At 40.7% G+C, this 20602-nt stretch overlaps 1 protein-coding gene across 7 annotated transcripts in view; it reads left to right on the forward strand.

The window, feature by feature from the left end:
* The window catches only part of MEIS2 (Meis homeobox 2), a 204583-nt gene that overhangs the window by 57586 nt on the left and 126395 nt on the right, over window positions 1–20602 (forward strand). For all 7 annotated transcript variants that reach the window (XM_007462503.1, XM_007462499.1, XM_007462497.1 and 4 more), the window contains exon 8: window positions 6626–6771. In XM_007462503.1, coding sequence (XP_007462565.1) covers window positions 6626–6771 — 146 coding nt within the window. The remainder of the gene's footprint in view (window positions 1–6625; window positions 6772–20602) is intronic.

Raw genomic sequence — 20602 nt, forward strand, 5'->3', positions numbered from 1 at the left:
AAGGCACGCAGGATGAGGAGCCCGCCAGGAAAAAAAAAAAAAAAAAAAAAAAAAAAAAAAAGAATTCTATAAACTTGTATATGTATATATATGTGTATGTATATATGACTATAGGCAAAAATGTGCAGTTCATCTACAAATATATTTGGATACTTATGTACAAATTAGTGAATTCTTTGAAAAAGGTAACAATATAATTTATATACTTAAAGTTTATAATCAGACATACAAATATCTATATATTCATGAATACACCTAAGTTCTGGAAGTAGGTTGGAAGATATGTGTGTGTGTGTCTGAAATTAGTGAATTTACATTGCCCAAAATAAAAATGCTCATAAATATAGTGAGTTTCTATTTATCAGAAAAGAGAAGGGAAAAAAAAGCCATGTTCTTTCAGGTGAGATATCACTCTTTTTTACAGTATATATTTTATATGAACATATTTAACTATTAAACTTTGTCCAAAACTGGGAGAAGTGAGGATTAAATTATGTGCCACCAACTTACTCAAAAGAAGTACAGGGCTTCCCTGGTGGCGCAGTGGTTGAGAGTCCGCCTGCCGATGCAGGGGACACGGGTTCGTGCCCCAGTCCAGGAAGACCTCTTGCCAGTAAATAGGCAAATTATCATCAGGGTCCTCTATGGGCTTTCCAGTCTCAGGTAGCTATGACTACCCAATAAGTGATTATGAATAAAGTCACATAGCTCTTTGGAGAACATTATTGCAATTTCAATGCAAATTTCCACTCAGTGTTATACTTGCGCCCCCGAAAAAAAAAAAAAAAAAAAAAAAAAAAAAAAAAGAAGTACAGATGCTATTAACCAAAACATGTATTCATTTGTCCTAATATTTCTCTGAAAATACAATACTGAGAGATGTTTGTGATTTGACAGGGTGCCAAATGTCACAGAAGCCTTATTCTATCTTTAAAAAGTGACTTTAAGGGAGGGAATCCATCACTTTAGTTACAGCTCCTTGAAGCAGTTCACAGTACTGCACAGTGATGACATCACAGCCTTGAGATCCTGACTGTATGGACAGTAGATGCTCAAATATTTGCAGCATCTCTGGGCTCTGAAGGTCAGTCTGGCGCTGTCCATACAATAAACCCATTATAAAAATCCCGAGTCTCAAAGACTCTTGCTGTACTGAATATATCTAAAGACTGTACAGACACTGGCTTACTTGTGAGAGAAAAGTTTGCACATTTCTGTTTGAACCTGGACCAGCCTGGACCAGTTCTAGCTCAGTCCCAGCCCCTGGGCCCTAGATCTAATCTCTCCTCTGCACTTAGACCTTTACCTGTAGGATCAAGCCTGGTTTGATAACAGAGTTCAAATGAGGTAATGCTTTGAAAAGTGAAAAATAACTTACAATATGTGAGAATACCAGTGGTAGTAACACTGCACTTGGAGTTACCTGGACTCTGGTTTATCCTTGATCACATGTAGCTGTGGAATCTTAGGCAACGATTTAACATCTTGGCCTCAGTTTCTTCACGGATAAATGTCGGGGCTGTTTTTCGGGGGAGGTAGGGAGGTGGAATAGGAAGAAAAGGATGGACTAGGACCCTCTTGACTGTTGCACTTGCCCTATATTTCTGATAGGGCAGAAGGCCACACCCCAGTGGTATTGGACTCATCATAGCACATCATCACTGTTTGTATCGTTTCTTTATTCCAAGCCAAGCAGTTGATATCTAAAATATAGACAGATTTTTGGCTAAATGGGGTTAAGACAATATGCCGATGAAAGGAAATGGTGTCCTTTTGCCTCGGCAGTTTTTATGGCCAAGAATTGTATGCATTGGGAATTTCTGCTTAGAATCATCTGAGGATCCTCTCATCAAGTGCCCATATCTTTCCTTGATTCACTGGCTACATAGCTACAGAAATGGATTTTGCCTACACCTGGATACCCATGGTATCCCAGGATTAACTTCCTTGCAACTAGACTCCCTCAGTATTGCTCTTCTAGGTAAGTGTAGACTGGAGCTGCTTCCCCTCGCAGTGCCCTGTTCTGAGCATAGTGTGCTCAGCTATGGAAAGCATCTGTGACCTCCTCCTCCAGAGCATGGGTGTAAATCCAGCTGGAGATGCTCTCAAAATACCTCAGAGTCTTGAAACAGGTGGAGGACCCAGAGATTAGATTCAGGCCTTTAGACAGCCACCACCAGGGGTAGTGGGCTAAAGGGATATTCTCTGTGCCCTCCAACAGTGCTTCTCAAACTTGAGTGTCATCAGAATCACCTGGAGTGCTTAGTAACCCTCAGATTGTCTGACCCCATCCCTGGAGGTTCGGATATGGTGGGTCTGGGGTGGGTTCAAGAGTTTGCATTTCTCGCAATTTCTTTGCCACTGCTAATGGCGCTGGTCCGCATTTTGAGAGCCGGTGTTCTACAGCTTCTTTCTTCCTGTTTAACCCTTACCATCAGAAGATAAGGTGGGGCTACCTTGTGTTGGCCAGTACCTGTGACGGAGAGCACCACGGCTTTCCCACAGTGAATAAGGCCCTGGCCAGAGTGTAGTTTCTCACCGTGACCACTAACCCCATTCATGGCAGTAGAATAGAATTTTAACTATTCACCTGTTCTCGAGGTTGCATCTTATCTCAAATTAGAAGGTCATCTAGTTCGGTGGCTTCCAAAAGCCAGTTTAAGAACCAGTGCTAGGCTGATTGTGTAACCAAACCCAAGGAACTTGTTAAAAATACAAATTCTTTGTCCCTGCCCCAGGATATTTTGATTTAGTAAGTCTGGGATAAGGCCTGGGGACCTGTGTTTTTAACAATCTCCCCTGATAATTTAGTCCACTTCAAAGGTATCTATCCACAGGCCTTGAGTATTTCTTTCCATGGTCACACACAGTGCGTTCAGTAACACGCAGCTATTTTGAGTATCTTTGCCCCAAACTTAGACTGTGCCTTTAGTCAAGGGATTAGCAACCTTTTAAAAGAAGCATGCCCAGTAGTTCTTTATTTAGTTTTTCCCCATCAGAGGTGGCAATGCTGGTGGAATGGCCTTGGGTCAGCCCTTTAAAAAGGCTCTAATGGGCACTGAGTTCTTCAAAGAAGTGCCATTCCTGGCATGTTTGGAAGTGACTACCTGCACTCGGGCAGTCCAGCCAGCCCCTTCGGGACCATGAAGAGTGCAGTCGCCCCAGTTTGGGATTATCAAAGAGAGGGGAGGGCCCTTGAATAAACTCATTGATAAGTTTAGCCTTTACTCATGCAGCAGACCATCACTGGGTGTCTCAGACATGAAGGTGTGCTCTCAGGATAAAAAGATAAACAAAACACAGTTCCTGCCCACACCATGGATCCCACACTTCTGAGTCCTAACTTCAGATGCTTAGATACATGCCATTATCTCCTTTTCCTCCTCTGACACGTGCATCTGTGCCCGTATACACACCATTTTCGGCATAGAAACTCATTTGGCACAGATGCCAAGGATTGCCAACGCAGCCCTAAAACAAGGAAACAATGTCCACTTTAAGGGTCACTGTAGTATCATCTGCACAGTTTTGTTTTAGGTTGCAGATCGCACAGTTGCCTTTTAAAATTTTTCTTTTAAAAGAAAAATTGCTGTTGTTAGTCCTCTATGCTAGAGTTGGTTCACAATCCATTGGAGGAAAAGACAAATTTATTGTGTGTTTGGAGAAGAAAATTCCTATCTTTATAGAGGTATAAACACTAATATTAATTTAAAAATCTAATGTCTAGTATCTGGTTATTATAAAAACAGGTGCATTTTTCTTTACAATTATTTGTCACACTGGATCCAAATTCAAATATTTTACGTTTATATACATTTATATAAAATGGACCGCTTTATATTAAAATGCATGTAATGCTCCCGTCTTCTCCAGTTTAAGTCAGTCATCAAAGGATGCTCAATCCAGCTATATTTTTTTTCTTGAGCTAAATATAGTGAATCATATAGTTTGAAGGTGTTACCAGCCCTCTCTGCTTTTAAGCAAGAGAAAATGCACTGTGGAAACCCTGTCTCTCATTTTTAAGGTCATTGATTGGGTTAAAAAGGCAAATGCCTTTTTTTTGTTGAACTTCCTTCAATTAAGCCGATAACCTTTTAAAATAAGTATATTCAAGAAATCTATCAAAAAAAGCTAAATGAGATTTTTAACAAAATCCTGACAATTTCAGCTTAAACATATACACAGAAACCATATGTGCTTAGGAAGAAATATATACACACAGGCATTGTTTACAGTGTGTGTTTTTATATTTGGAAGACATTGAAGGAAGAGCCATTCCATACATACATTATCTGAAATGTACATCCAGATAGCCCACATAGATTTTTCCATCCAGAGACAAAGATATCTTTATCCGTGGTAGGTCGACAGACAGACTGACTTCAAACTTGCACTTGCAGTGTGGGTTTTTTTCCCTCATCTCCGGGTACTGCTTTTCAAAATCGCCTCAGGCTATAGAACAGCACCTCAGATCCCCAAGGCCCACTGCCTGGCTCCTAATAGCCACTCTCCATCTGTGTCACATGAACAGCTGATGAGATCGCTTCAGTGTCTGTATTTTGGAGAGCATATCCACCCAGGTTAAAATGCTAGGGTTGCCAAGGAGCAGTCAGAAGCCATTAGTGTGGGTGAGAATTTGCCTTGCAGCAGTTCTTTGGCATGGTGGAAAGTGTGTATGTATGTCCCTGCTTGAGCTTGTGTGTGTGTGTGTGTGTGTGTGTGTGTGTGTGTCCTTGTGCAAGTGACCCCCTCGTGTACATGGTTGTGTAGGGAGGGTAGACAGATGAAGACTCGACTCCATCTAACCAGTATTCAAAAGTCAAATGCCTTTGTTTCCCTGCACTCTGATTAGTTCTTTGACTACTTGGGGTCCTTTCGACTCACTTTTTCTTTTTTTTTTAATCATAACAGACGGCAAGAAAAAGAGAACAGCAACTTCGGGGTCATGCTGTAGTGTTTGGGCAGATGGAAGGGAGCTGCTTTGCCTTGGGGCAGGGTGGTTGTAATGAAGTGGCCTGTCAGTCTGTAAATAGTGAGGGTCATCTCTTCCATGTGATGGAGGGTATCGCATTGCAGTGAAAATGGAAATGTCAATAAAATTAATCTGCCAGCTCTCTGCTGTGGCTTTTCTGCTTCTCTGGCCAAAGAAGGTTGAGAGTTTTTGTAGTGCGAAAGGAAAAGAACAGGTATAGGGAAGCCCACCAAGCAGACGGGACAGGGACAGGTTAGGAGGCGAGGGGCCCGTGGCAGGATATCCCATGTGGCCCAATCCAGGAGGAGGGAGCTGGTCTGGGAATGAGCTGGTGGATCTATAGCATTTCCCTGGGAAGCTGCGGAGCATCTAGCTCTGGCTACATTGAGCACAGAGTTTATTGTTTTAGGCTTTCTTGGACAAGGTTTTTACTTAGCATGGGATTTATGGCATTTACTGCTAATGAATGTCTATTCTTAAATTACAAAAACCCCCATCTCAGCGCAATTCCCAGATGTCCTTCCAGGACCCTGGCTTCTTAAACACCAGCAGGGAGCATAAACTCTCCACTTCTCTGTTTTCCTCTTTCGTGTGGCTCCAGGCTAATGATGTGCAAGGAAAACACAGCCATCTATAAAGCCCCAGTGCTGTCCCCGTATTCTTCATTTATTTTGCATTTGATTATGCCACAAGTCGGATCTTGTTTCTTTCCTTTTTTTAAAGTTATTAGTTCAAATATTAATGTAGGGATATGGCATATATTGCTACTCTTGATTGATGCCTTCCCAAAAACAGGAAGACGTGCTCGTATGAATTTTAAGAAAGTAGGGGTCCTGCAATGCCTTGCCAGAAGAGTTTTTCAGATACATAATTTAGATGCCCTCCAGGCAGGCTTTCAAGGCATTTTTGCCGGAGGGCAAGAAAAAATAACTATGACTGTTAAAAGTAAATGATTTTTGCTAATGCACAATTAATGCCAGAGAAAAAGCATAGAAGAGAAAGATGTTGATAGAAACTTCTGATTAAGTGAGCACCCTACCTTGATGTGCATCTTTTTTTTTTTTTTTTTTTAATGATAATGATCAGTGGTGCAGAGAGCTAAAAGTTTTCATGTCACGCGGATGCTGAGTCCAGGGTCATCTGAGGAGTGTGTGAATGTGCATGCTTAGGAGGTGACAGTTCTAGGAGGGGCTGAACAGGCAGTGTGTTATGTGCAATGAACAGTGACACAGTTACTGTCACCTATGCAGGCAGCCTAGAATATATAGACTACAGAACATTTAACTTGATTACCCTACAGTATGTGTTCACTCTGGGCATGGGGATGCATTTTCACTGAATGGGTTTTCTGATGGCGGTTTTCCCACACTGGATTCCATAATTGACAAAGAGCTACTGCACTGTGTCAAGAGCACAATTAGAATTGAATTAATGATATGGGCGAGTGTGAGACACACAAAATTAACATTTGAAGAGGTCTGGTTTAATTTTGTCTTTTACATATTTGTGTCTCCAATTATACTTTAATGAAAGAGAATATACCCGCTTAATAGATTTCTTTCAACAAGCGTAGCTGAGCTTGTCATTAGCTGCTCGTTGTTGTTGGCACCCTTTCTGTGTTTTCTCTAATGTATTTTCATTTCTTTCTACTAGGGGATGGTTTAGACAACAGTGTAGCTTCACCTGGCACAGGTGACGATGATGATCCAGACAAGGACAAAAAACGCCAGAAGAAAAGAGGCATTTTCCCCAAAGTAGCAACAAATATCATGAGAGCATGGCTCTTCCAGCATCTCACAGTAAGTCAAGATGAAAGAGAAAAATGAGTTTTGTTGTTTTGCCTTCTCCTAGCAAAAATCTGTAGATGGGCTCATACAGATTTTTTTGAAAATAGTGCCTATTTTCCCTTTCTCAAAATCTGATGGTTAACAGAGCCGTTAAGGTTTTACCAACTCTCACCACCCAAAGGGTACCCTGTAGAGGAGTTTTTCTTTCCATAGGTCAGGAATGGACCTTATTAAAAATGGTCTAGGGCCCTAAACAGTATATATAAGTAAATGTGTTATTTATGCTAAAAGGTATGAGAGCAACTTCAGATAATGCAACTGCAACCAAGGGAAACAGCTGTTAAGAAGCTCATGAATCCGTAAACGTTGCCGATTACACTCGTAACGAAAGCCATCTCCTCTAGCAGGCAAAAAAAAGCACTTTGCCACGTGCATGTCCAAGCTCATGGTACCAGGGGCAACTCTAATTCCTGAAGCAGCTTGCAAACTTGTTACATGTTTATATGACAAACGCAGAAGGGTTATAGGTGCTATAACGCCTTTGTTTATAAGGTAGAGATTAAAGATTCGTTTTTAGCGGTTCAAGTCCATTATCTTATAAGCCGATCCTGTTCACTTGTGGGAAAAGATCAACTATGTGCAACATTTTTAAAGTAACAGTTTATCTTCCTGTTTGCAGTCGGTTTTATGCATCATTTTATATGTACCATTGACTCTAAGACCCTCATGACAAAAACATTACCATATATTTTTACAGAGGAACTAGGCACTCATATTTTACTGTTCATTTGGAAATTCTGGGAAAATGGTGAAGACGTCAGAGGCTGTTTCTTGCTATGACATTGTTTTCGGGACATTCTATTTAGGCTAATGCTTAAAAATAGAGTAGCACATTGAAAGCTGAAGGTCTTTGATTATCCAACTTGTGGGTTGCCATGCTGAATGACATTAGTTACAGTGTCATGGGTCCAGCACAAGGTTCCACTTTTATTTATGGCGGTAGCAGCTGATCTGCTCTTGTAGCAGAGCTACAAAGGGCAAGGGGTGGGGCAGGAGGTGGGGAGGGCAACGCGATAGATTCACATTCCTAAATCGGCCATTTTGATGTAAGGACATTAGTAGCAAACTAAGGTGTATCGATCTGGCCGGTGGTGTCAGGATTAGCTGGGAGAACCAACGAGGCTGCCTTGGCAGTGGTTATTCTTGCCTTGCAGCTATGGCCATTTCAAAGGTCAGGGCCCTGCACTGACTGGGCTCAGAGGAATTAGACAGAACATGCAGTCTCTGGGCTGATTACTTAACCAAAGACAAAATAATGAGTCCTAAGCAAATACTGACTAATTGAAAGGGCTGTAAATCCATTACATATTGGTCAGGGATAATCAGGAGTATTTAATCACTTTTATCTATTCAGGAGCACTGAAGCTGCAACAGCAAAGCCCTGAACCTTGCCATGTGGTTATTATTCTCATCATTATCAAAATTACTTCACAGCTGTTCTTTGCTACATCACCTCAGCTGGAGATTTACTAACCTGTAAAATGTTTTTAATTTGGAAGCCGAATGAGTGTGAGGGGAGGGGTTTCTCATTTTTAACTGAAGGTTTGTTTGGTTAGAGTAGCAAGTAAGAAAGGCAGGGTAGGAGCCAGTGGATGGCAGGCATGCCGCCTTCTCCCACCAGCAGCTCACCTGTCTGGCTTCCTCCCTCTGTCTTCCTTCATGCTCGGCCTTCCTTGGTTGAAAATCGAGACTTCAACGATTGCTTTCCAAGCCAACATCCCCATGTATTTTCACAGAACAGCAGGATCTTAGGGAATTTGGCTGCTTTGTTGACAAACCAGGAAACTCAGACCCAGAAAGGAAGTGATTGGCTCAAGGTCCAGCTGCAACCAGGACCCAAGCCTTTCTTGTCCCCAGCTCTGTGCTCTTTCTACCACATTATGATGACTTTGCGAAAATCACGATCACCTTTAACAGTTGCATATCAATCTCACAGCCTCTGCCATCAAAATGCTCAGCGTCAAAGAGGGGAAATATGGAGAAGCAAAGTGCTGTTTGCTTTACTCGTTTTTAAAATTTTCCTGCTCCCCCAACCTCTCCGAATAGAGAAGACTTACTTTGCACCTCTCTCTTGAGGCCAACTCTCTCTTTCACCGCCCAGGTCTGTGCCTTGAATCTCCCGTGGAGTGTCCAGAGCCCTGCTGGACCTCCTGTCTTGCCCTGTTGGTGTCTTATCTCCCACCTCCCTGTCCTGGATTCAACCCACTGTGCGCCGTGGCCACGGGCGAGGAATTGTGTGTGGCCGGTGATTCCTGGTGCTCCTTTGTGGCTGTACCATACACTAGGTACTGTGTACTATGTACCTTCTCCCCACCCCGAGGTTGCTTTCATCTAGATAAATGTGCACGAGGCTTTGTGCAGAATTCTCTGTCCAACTGAAAATTTTAATTAATGCCTGTCCTTGGAGTGGGGAGAGAAGACTCAAATAGCCTGAGCCGGGGAGTTGGGAAACCAGCACTTCGAGTTCAATTTTCCTGTGTCCTGCCCGAACCTCAGTTAAGTCAAGTTCTCTGGACCTTCCATTCTCCCATTTTTCAAACAGATCTGCATGTTGCAGTCTCCTTTCCCACACTCATGTGTGTTGGTTACACTCAGAGAACAGTCAGAGCACCCCTGTGCCCCAAACTCCTGGTCACCCTCTCCTCTCAGTCCCCCCCTTCCTTTTCATTTTCCATTAAGTGCTTTCTTTTTCTTCTCCCCATGACCTTTTTTCACATCATGCCCCTTTCATTACTTTCTCCGCTGGCTTTGTCTCTCAGTCCGTCTCTCTGCTCCCCTCCCCAGCCTTTTCTGCACCTCCCTTGTATGTAAGGAAATCCTCCTGGGCTTTTTCTTTGAAAACGTCCTCCCTCTTCATCCCCACGTCACCCCAACTGCAGAGAAGAGGTTCAGTAACTTCGATAAAGATGGTTCTGTAAAACTTTTACTTCCCAATCTTTAATGAGCTGAAAGATTTACTCGGCTATAATTCTGAGCTCAGAAACCAAGAATAGAGACCCCTAACTAACGACATGTTAATTTAGACCCCTTTTCTTACATGCACTAACAGGCGTGAGGAAGTCCTTGGAAATAGAGATGCCCCACTATATTTTTCTGTCATTTAATTAATTTCAACTTTCAAAAGTGAAATGTTGGCTCTGGCTCACTGGAAATAGATGTAGCCTAAATTATTATTTCATGTAAATTTCTTTACAAGTGCATGATTCAATGTGCATTCCTTCATTATTAGTCTCTTTAACATTATTTCAGACTGGTTTGTTCCCTTTTGTGCAGTATGACCTGTTCTTGTATTACAATAATCCCTGATGTACCCTTTTTTCTTTCTTTTTTAAAAAAGAGGCTAATTGAATTATCTCATTATTTTAATTTGTTAAGCAAATGTATTTTGCATCTCAGGATGTGTTCTTAAAGAAGGGGGCTGCTGAGGCTTTGCCCCCTGAATGGGCCATTGGCCCATTTTGACATTCATGCATTCATTAACTAGCAGAACATAAAAGAACTCTGGTTGTATTTTTTTTTTTCCAAACACCCAACCAGCATGGAGCAACTTTTCCCAATAAGCCACAGGGGTCTCTCTACATATGTTCTCAACTGCAAGCTATTGTCACCTATTCTGAATACCTCAAAAGGCCCAGGGAGAAAAGAACCCCACCTCAACAAAGGCCAACTGTAGCAATTGTTAAGTCTTAGTCTCAATATGACAAAAATCATTAACCTTCAGTTTTCTTTTAAGAACAAGTTCCACTACAACTGTAACAGTAAAACAATCTCTCAAATTCCTGTGCACCACCAGCTTTAGGGGAAAAGGTAATAAACTCACAGCTAATCGATAATATTGAGGAAAATATTTAAACTAAATCCAAAGTGGCCTCAAAATACCAAACTCTTTGATGAATTGAGGAATTTCCGTAGTCTGAGTTAAGCGCTTTGAACTTGCTTAGTCTGAAGCTAAATAATTAGTTTGTAGTTTCTAACTACCAATTTCGAAAGTGTCCTTTAAACATCACAATAATTTTAAGCAAATGAATTCATATAAATATTTAAAGGCTCACAATAATTTTAAGGAAATAAATCCATGTCAATATTTTTTGGAAATTCAACTAGCAGACGCATCGTGTGTTACTGTTACCCCCCTCTTCTACTGGTGGACGGCTCTGCCTGGCTTCTCAGACTAAGAAATCTAGTGAAGATCGAAGAAAGAATCTGTTGGAATGTATGTGCTTTTGCTGGAAAGTACCCAATGGCAAAAAAAAAACGTAGGGAAATCCTAGGGAAGTATATTCTTTTCCCTAACACATGGAGATTATGATATCATAAAAGTAAGCCTGCCATTACAACTGTTTTTATTTAACTTCAAAGATAGTTAAAGAAAGAAACAGCAAGAAATAATACCCGAGCTGACGGTTTATTCTTAACCATGAAAAACTCCTCCACGCCAAGAAGCCCTTAGTGTGCTCAATTAGGCTCTCAGGCACCTTCTTTTCTCAGGCACTTCTCTTGCCACCTTCAAGAGCTCCCCTAGTTGTGCTGCAAAGAATATATTTGATCATGGAATGAAAACAGGAAGTGCTCACACACAAAGACACCACTTGCTCATACCCGTTTCTGACTAAAGATTTTCTTATTTGAAAACATAGGGATAAAGCTCACCCTTAGTGGATGTGGGACTTCTTTCAAAGCTATGTGTACAGCATCAGAAGCAAATTCATTTTAAAGTGATATAATATCATGCAGCCTGCTGGATGCAGGTTCTAAAAACTCTGCCCTTTGTTCATGGCAAAATGCTTCACCCCTCTCCATATCTCTGGTGGTAAAGAGAGTGGAATGAAGCGTGCCTCTCAGGTGTTCACCAGTTTCACTCCTTGCCTATTAGAGTTTGTTCGTGGGATTTTGTAAAGGTCTCTTTTGAGTAATGAAAATGTGTTTTAAAGTATATTGTCCTACAGAGACAATGCACCCAAGTTATGAGTAAGTACAGCTCCATGTTACGTAAAGAAACTTGTTTCTTCTCCAGTGAATTCAAGACCATATGACAGTCAACCTAGTCATCTCAAATTTTTTATTGTATTGTATATGTGTATACACACACACACACAAACACACAGAAGAGAGAATGAGAGAGAGAAAGAGAGAGAGAGAGAGAGAGAGAGGGGGGGGGGCAAGACTAGACCATTTTGCCTTTTAATTGGTTCTGTTCATCTTGTATAGATCCAGACAGTTTCTTTTCTCAATGAGGCAACACAGTGTCAAGGTTAAGAGCACAGGGCCTGGAATCTGCAACACAGTAGCTTTTTTTTTTTGCGGGGTCCGGGGGCCTCTCACTGCTGCGGCCCCTCCCGTTGTGGAGCACAGGCTCTGGACGCGCAGGCTCAGCGGCCATGGCTCACGGGCCCAGGCGCTCCGCGGCATGTGGGATCCTCCTGGACTGGGACACGAACCCGTGTCCCCTGCATCGGCAGGCGGACTCCCAACCACTGTGCCACCAGGGAAGCCCCACAGTAGCTTTTTGATCTTGAGCATTGAGGCCTCTTGACCTCAATATTCCATATCTGTAGAATGGGGATAATTTTAGAACCAACGTTGCAGGCATTAAATGGGACAACATAAAGCATTCAGCTCCATGCCTGGCTCTTGTAATAAGTACATACTATAAAGTAACTATAATTTTGTCTTTTAATCTAGTTGAATAGATACCAGGAGACTTTGACCAGTTGAACTGGGCGACCAAAATTACCACATACTTTCCTGGGACTGTGTGAGATGGAGAGACTAGCTTTGCCAGACAAGTCCCAAAGGCCCCTCGGCAGGAGAGAACATAGTCCAACCTCCACCTTCTAGAGCCATGTAAACATTGGATGGCTGCCCAGTGGTGTTAGGTGATCGCATCAGAGAGTCCTGGTGCCCATGGAAAGCCAGAGCATCCTAGTGAGCCTTCTGGGATGGGGGTGGGAGGTAGAAGAGAAACTGGCTGTGAAATGGTTAAGAACGCCTCAGCTGGGGCCTCCTTTTGGTAGAGAACCTCCCCTTCCCCATAAGGATTCCAGTACGTGAATAGCATTTAGAGTCTCCCGCTTCCTCATAGTACCAGAGTCTAGGCTCTCTGAGAGACAGCACAGTGTGGGCTTTTAAAAAGGGTCACTGGATGTGAATTAGGCTTGGGTTTTAGCTCTGTGGTCGTGGGTGAGCTCTTCAACCTCTGAACCTATTTCCAGACCTACAAAATGAAAAGAGTAAATATGTGCTCTACTTAGCTGGTTGGGCTGCTGCGAGGCCCAGATGATGTGGTCAGTTTGTAAACTGTAATGTGCTGCACGAAGTCGAGTACTTTGGTTTTTGGTTGTGTGCTTGGGACTCCAGCAGCTTGAGGCCTCTGGCGCCTCATGAAATCACCACGAGTGAGAGACGCGGCACAGCCTGCCTCCTTCTCCTCTACCCCAGTTTCTCCACTTGTCCATTTCCACAAGGGTATCCATGGAGACACTGTGATAATTTCCATCATTAGACGTCTTTTTAAGGGCCTCGAATGGTAAATTGAATCAGTATTTCAAGGACATTAGTTGTTTCTACTTGGAAATTAGTGCCCTCATGATTCTGAGATCTGTCTACTTGAATACTACTTGGTATGGGCCAAATTAATCCCAAATATAAAATGTTGGCCTTACTTACACAGTGAAAGATGGCCTTTCTCATATTCAGGGATACAGATGTGCACGGCATACGAGTGGGGCTCGTGGGCTGAGACATGCTTGTGTGGAAATGGCTGTGCAGAACACACAGCTGAAAAACACCAGCAGAAAGAGCCTCCCGCAAACATGCAGCAAAGTGAGGCCACCCATAGCCTTAGCCTTCGCATTGTTTTCCTGCTTGCCAGGAGAAAACATCTGTGAATTATTTGAATGGAACCTTATACTAGAGATCGGCTGAATTGGTGTCATCTCTGTTTAATTTTAGGAAATGATGTCACAATGCATTATATAACAATGCTGGGTGATTTATTTTCCCGTGGACATGCTGTCCTAAGCATTCCTCTTCTCTTGCAATGTTTCCAATTAACTGTAAGCTTGAGTGTTCTTCCTATTTCATAATGATTTTGAGGGGTGGGGGCTGGAGATTGGGGTGGGAAGAGTGGTAATTTCAGAGGTTGCCGAGGTTCAGAGCTAATGGCACATCCGTCATCCGTTCTTATTGGGACAGGAGGGTACTGAACGTCGGGGCTGTGATCATCACTGGCAACCTACAACAGTGTTGGTTTTCAAGAATGTCTAAAAAAGAAAGCCTGAACGTTCTGATCCTAGCTGTCCAATGAGCCACTAGATAATTTTAATAGCGACCTGCATACTGTAGCTTCTGCCTTTATCAAAGTTTCCATGCACTCCCTTCTTCAGTAAAGAATAGAGGACATAAGTCAATTCTGTGTGCCATCTGTCATCGTTTTAACAATTTCTCAAATTAAGGAGACAGGCCAAAAATTTAATGTTATGTTGAATCCTAGAAACTCCTCTAGAAGAAATGAAATTGCAACTAAATTTACTTTGTCTCTCTTGAGGGGAAAAAAAAATGCATGCTGCTGTGTCATAACCTTTTACTCGCAGTCCCAATTTGGTATTTAGAATTGGATTATGAGGGGTTCTGCATGTGAAAGCCTGCTGTGTTTTGGACTCAGCAGCCTTTGTCCACATTCTGAATGACTTTGAGGTAAAGTCCCCAGTACAGTGACAGCAGCAGTGGCCTTTTGTGGAGGTGATGAGATGTATGGTCTCCTCAACGCAAACACATCTGGTCAGGACATTTTCAAAAGTATATCAGACAATCCCATTGATGTCATCTGAGATAGACTTAGAAAATGAAGTCCCAGGTTATGAGCTACGAGCTGACGGACACATTTTAAAAAATAAGTAACTGAGGGAGAAGATTGAAGAATGAAATGCCTATTAAATTACCATCAAAAAGAAACTAAAATAATTATTAGCTCAAAGTTTAGCACCCAATTTCATAAAATATCACTCTAATTGTTTAAAAATACGTTAAGGAATTCAAGGAGATGGAGAATTGAGGACCCTTGAATAAAAGAAAAATAGAAGGCGTGTGCATATCTGAATATTCAGCTATTTAAAAACTCCAAGAATAGAGTGCCATTAAATGCCGTTTAGTGAAACCCGTGAATATTCATTCAGATCATAGAGAAAATTTCCATTTCTTCATTCCACATGACTACAGTTTGCAAGTGTATTCTGTGGAGAGGTGGAGTTGTGGGGAATTAAAGTCCAGTTTGACTAGGTTATGAGAACACTAGCTGTCCCTCAGCTTTGCTGCAGGCTAGGGTCATAAAGTGACCCTTAACATTCAGGACTCATTTTGATTTTAGAGACTGTTACTGCACAGATTTCAGAGGACTCCTGGAAATGCCCTGTCTTCTCTGTGCTGTAGTCTGTTTTTGCAATTTGAAACAGATTATGACGTGCAAAGATGATATCCAGCCCCACTGCTCCCATTAAGAAATAGTGACTTGGGTAGGAAGCCATAGGTTGGGTGAATGGAATTTGCCATGTTACATTGACAGTGCTGCATACCACTTTCTCAGTTGATTGGCAGCAGTTGTTTACAGTATGCAGAGTAATCACTGGCACCCTTTAAAGGTATATTATCCTCTTAACACATAATAGTAATGCCATTTTCATGCTTTTACATTTGCTATTCATATTTTGAACTGCCAAGTCCCAAATCTGCCAGAACTAATTTAAGTTGTTTTTATCTAATAGTGGATAAGTTGTCAAATCACAATATAATGGCAGATAATTTTTCTTAAACTATAGTTTTACTTCTTGGTTATAATAGATAATATGAATATTTGTTAACTCTGACTTGATTGTTCACAGAAAGAAAAATTACAACTCAAGAGACTATTATTGCAGAATTCTGTGATGACAAGAAGTGAAGAGAATATTATCTGGTTATTCTAAGCATTATAGGAAATTAACATGAGCCACTAATCAGCCCTCTTCCAACCACCCTGACCCTCAATTTACTGATACTTGATTTGCCTAACATAGCCAGATAATGGAGATCTACGCTTGTTAATCCCAGCACCAAATCTTGTTGCTGCTCTTAATTTTAATATTTCAGTTATCTGATTATAACTATCTAGACATATTTACTTCTTGCATCATTCTCCTACACTCACAAGTATTCCAGAATTAATTTTGACTTGGAAATATCTGGTGATTCCATTACTAATAGTTTAGAAAAGGGTAATCCGTAACTCTGGTCATCCTACAATTGTAAAATGGTTTACTTCTTGCCCTGGGGCACCTGGTGTGACCCTGTCATAAGCCAACAATGAACAACCCAAGTGTACTGGGGGTGGTGCTACACTAGTGTTTCAAAAAGAAAAAGGCTTTTATCAAACAGAATATGTGAATGCTGGATTATTCCCTGTAAATTTGGTGACATGTGAAAAGTTACGGGTTCCATTTCAGTGTTTCAGGATACCTGCAGGCAGCTCATGAGTTGTTACACTTGTTTTAAACCCTCCCTCTCAGTGAATTTAAAAAAAAAAAAAAAAGTGGTAAGAAAAGAATGCCTGGGCCATATGAGATCATTATTAGTCAGGTATAAGCTCAGTTTAGTTTTTGCGTTAGTTTCTAGGAAACCATAAATTTAGACCCATGTGGCAAAATCCCACCGATTACTTGGTGGCACTTTGATGAAGACCCCTCTTATCGCTTAATCCTGATGCTTTTATGTTTGCTGGTGAACCACTTAAGTGATCATCAAATATGACCATGTGGAAAGGCATCAGTTTTTAATATGACCTTTGTTACCAGCCTGGGAATCCTTTCAAAACAGTTTGTACTTTTTTTTTTTTTTTTCCCCAGAGCAAGTTTAAAGGAAAGTGTGATTTAGTTCTCTTTGGTTCGTACATGCTTATACTCTCTTATCAGTGTCTATCGCAAATACCCCCCCTGCTTATTTGAAATATATATAATCAATTAAATAGAAAGGGGCTGCTTAAATTCTCCTGCATCTATGGTTCAGCATGATTGGAGCAGACAATGGAAATGTTTGGAATTCATCACCGAACCAGTGCTTTTCTTACCTTTAGATATCCAGGACAATCTGTTAATTCTTTGTGCTCTACAAAAACAAACAAACATTTGAGGGCAGGGAGAAAGAAATTCCTCCTGTTTATAAGACTGTATAAATATACCAGAGGTAGCAGCATTCAGAGCAATTCAGTCAGCCTTTTGCTCTCTGAGTTATCTTGGGCAAGTCAGTTAAGTTTCTGAGTGCTGGTTTTCTCATCTTGTTGTTTTGAGGGTTAGGTGAGATTAGAAATAGCCCTTTGAAAAAAGCAGAACGCTCTGCAAGTATAAAATGTTCTTCATGAATGTTTTCGTATAATCCACTGAAGTAATTAATTTGCTCTGTCTTAGCTCCATGAAACCTGAACTTGGATATGGGTGAAACACTCTTCAAAGAAAAATATTGTACTCGTTTCTTTAGACCTAAGTCTGTTTTGGAATGAGGATCAAATCCTACTGTTAGCATGATACATACAAGGAAAATGAAAAAAGATCTTGTGCACCATTCATACTGTGGCGCAGTGTTAGTGCCATCATGAGTCAAAGTACCTTTTGAAATTGCATAAACTCAAACTTAAGACAAAGAACAAGATGATAGCAAACTAACCTCACTATAAGCTTATTCATACTCGGGTTATTATAACTTTGGGACCAGCTCCTTGGAGGTTTGGACATCTTTGTTCTTTATTCATAAACTTTTCATCCTGAGAATTAATGGGTTCACCAGCTTGCCACTTTTCATCCTGGCAAGAATGAGCAGTTTTACATCTCTAAAATGGCAATCTCATAGGCCCACTCTAAAGAAGGTGCAATCCTGTGAGAGACACAGAATTATCTCATTGCAGCCAGAGCCTAGTGGGAATATTATTTTTCTTGAAGATAGTTTCAATCTGGGTGCTAAAATCAGGCTACATTTGATTCTACGTTCAGAGATCTGTGGATGCTACAGCTTTTAAGACAGAATCATCTGGCTGAAGCATAGAATATGTATGGGAGAATAGCGGGGAAAGTTCGGAAAGGTATACCGAGGCCTTAGGTTTAGACACATAAGCCAGATACCTGGGTAGAAAACTCTGTGGATGTTAGAAATGATGAGACTGCAGTTTCAGAGTGTGGGCCGGTCTTTGTAAAGCAGTGCTTGAAACCATGGCATTGTATAAAGGTAAGGAAGGAAGAGAGTGCAGGGAGAGGGGATTTGAGGATAGAATCTTTTTAAAAACTACCTTTAAAGGGAGGAAGAGAGAAGGTAATGAACAGAGATAAAGAAAGCAGGTTGGTAGGAGCATAATCAGATCACATGAAGAGAGAAGTTTCAAAGTAGAGGAAGTAGATTCTGTAGAAAGATCAAGGACAATGATATTAGCTAAAAATAAGCCTTTGGATTTGGCACTTGGGAGTCGTGGTCTATCTCTGAATTCCACGGGACTGAGGAGTGAGCAGGCAAAGTTGGAAGGGAACAAAGGAAGAACAGGGGACTGTGCGTAGGAGTGGCAGCATTTATCAGCAGAGGCAGATCAGGTGAATCAGGTGTTGCATCAGCAGTGGGAAGGGATCCTGGGGAGAGAAACTGAGGTGTAGGTGTTGGGAGAGGCGGTGGGGTGTGTGTGTGAAGAGAATGACAGTGGATAATCCAAGGTTCAAAAGGAAGCCAATGAAGGTGGGGTCAAAACACAGGTAGAAAGGTGGGTAGGAGGCAGACACATTTTGGAAAGGGTAGGAAGAAAGCTGAGGGACTTGAGAAAAGAGCTTCTCTAACTGGATGAGCAGGAACTGTGGAAAGTGTGATCCAGAGCTCCAGAGGGAATTAGGAAGACAAAGCAGGGTGGCCTCCAGCAAATAGGGCCAGGCTGGAATGGACCTGCTCCACCTCATTGCAGCCTTTCCCAGGCGGAGCTCAGGAACCCAGGAATAAGAGGGCAAAAGGAGACAACAGGAAAAATCTAAGCCTGGGATTGACAGCATGAGTGAGAAGGAGGGTTTTTACTTAGAGAATTCTTTAAATGGCTGACTAATAAGTCAAAATTCCCACGAGATATTCTTTCCTTGGATTGTGACTGAAAAAGGATTCTGTGGTTCATCTGAATAATGAAACAATTAAGAAACGTCAAGATATTTTTGGAAAAGAAAAATGAGGACGGTCTTGCACTGGGTGTTATTAAAATAGATTATAAAGCTACAAGGTGTGGCACTGGCTAACACAATAGGCAGAATGATCATTTGAACAAAATAAGAATACACAATTTAATCCAAATATATGGAAATATTTATTAATTTTAAGGGCATCACTTCAAGTCAATTGAGAAAAAAAGAGTAATTCAAAAAATGGTTTTTGGTTAGTGGTTTAACTATTTTTGAAAAAAACATCAAAATAAATTCTGCATTTAAGGGTTCTTTGAAGTAGATTTAACTATTTCTCTTTCCTTTATTTAGTGAAATCCTTTCAGAGCACAAAAGCAAAGAAATTATAAAGAAAAATGGTGACTGATTTAATAAAACAAGAATAAAAATTAATAGCTTTTGAATGTCAAGAAAACACCACAAAATAAAGGCAAACATTAAACTGGCAAAAATATGTACACCATACAACAGGCAAAGGGTTATTGTCCCTAATAGATATGGTGTACAAATCAATAAGGAAAAAAGTAGAGTAGATAAAAAAGGCACAGGTGAATAGGTCCATTCACAAAAGAAGAAATACACATGGTCAATAGGCATTTGAAAAAATCTTCAAGGTAGTTAGTAACCAAATTAATTTTTAAATCAGCAAGAAATTATTTTTTATAAAATTAAGAAAAACTAAAAAAAATTAGTGTTCAGCACTGTTCAGAGTGGAAGGAGATATCTGGCTTAATAATGACTATAAATATTGGCTTATTCTTTCTGGAATTTAAACTGGTAATATGTATTACTATTATAACTGTGTTCTTATCCTTTAATCCAGTAATTTAGTTTCTAGAAATTTAAGATAAAGAAGTAATAAGAAAAATATATAAAAATTAAGCAAAATTGTGTATAAAGATATTATTTATGATAATAAAACATTGAATATTCCCTAATATTCCATTATGGAATATTGTGGAATATTATATAATCATTAAAAATTATGTTCTCAAAAATACTTTGAGATGTGGAAAAATCTCTCAGTATCTTACCAGGTGAAGTAAAACAGATAAGGTAGTATGCATGATATGACCACAGTTTTGGAAAAGAAAATATTTGAGGATATATGCATAGAAGAACAAATGAAAATGTTAACAGTGATTATCTTTGAGTACTGAGATCTGGGTGACTTTTTAAACTTTCTTCTTTATACTTATCCATATGTTCTAAATTGTCTATAAAATGTGCATTGTATTTATACTACAAGACAATAAATTTTATTTTAATAAAGAGCCATGCCGGGTAGAGGGTTAATAAAGTGTGATAGTACACTGGGAACACAGGAAGCCCACTGAGAGGCTGCAAGTCCAAATGAAGATTAAGAGGGAGAACAGAGAAGCAGGGAAGGAACATTTTAAGGTCTGCGATCTTGGAAATGCAGTATCTCTGCTTGACAAAATCCAGGGCTGGGGAAGTGGAGATGGATGACATTGGAATGAAGAGAGGCAAAATATTAGAAAGGTCTTTGTCATATATACTGAAGCCTTCAAAAGTAGAGGCGAGTGGTAGGGGGAAGAGGAACATTCTAGTGTGTACAGAAG

Source organism: Lipotes vexillifer, unplaced genomic scaffold (genome assembly GCF_000442215.2).
Source record: "Lipotes vexillifer unplaced genomic scaffold, Lipotes_vexillifer_v1.1 scaffold164, whole genome shotgun sequence".
In the NCBI taxonomy this organism is placed as follows: domain Eukaryota; kingdom Metazoa; phylum Chordata; class Mammalia; order Artiodactyla; family Lipotidae; genus Lipotes; species Lipotes vexillifer.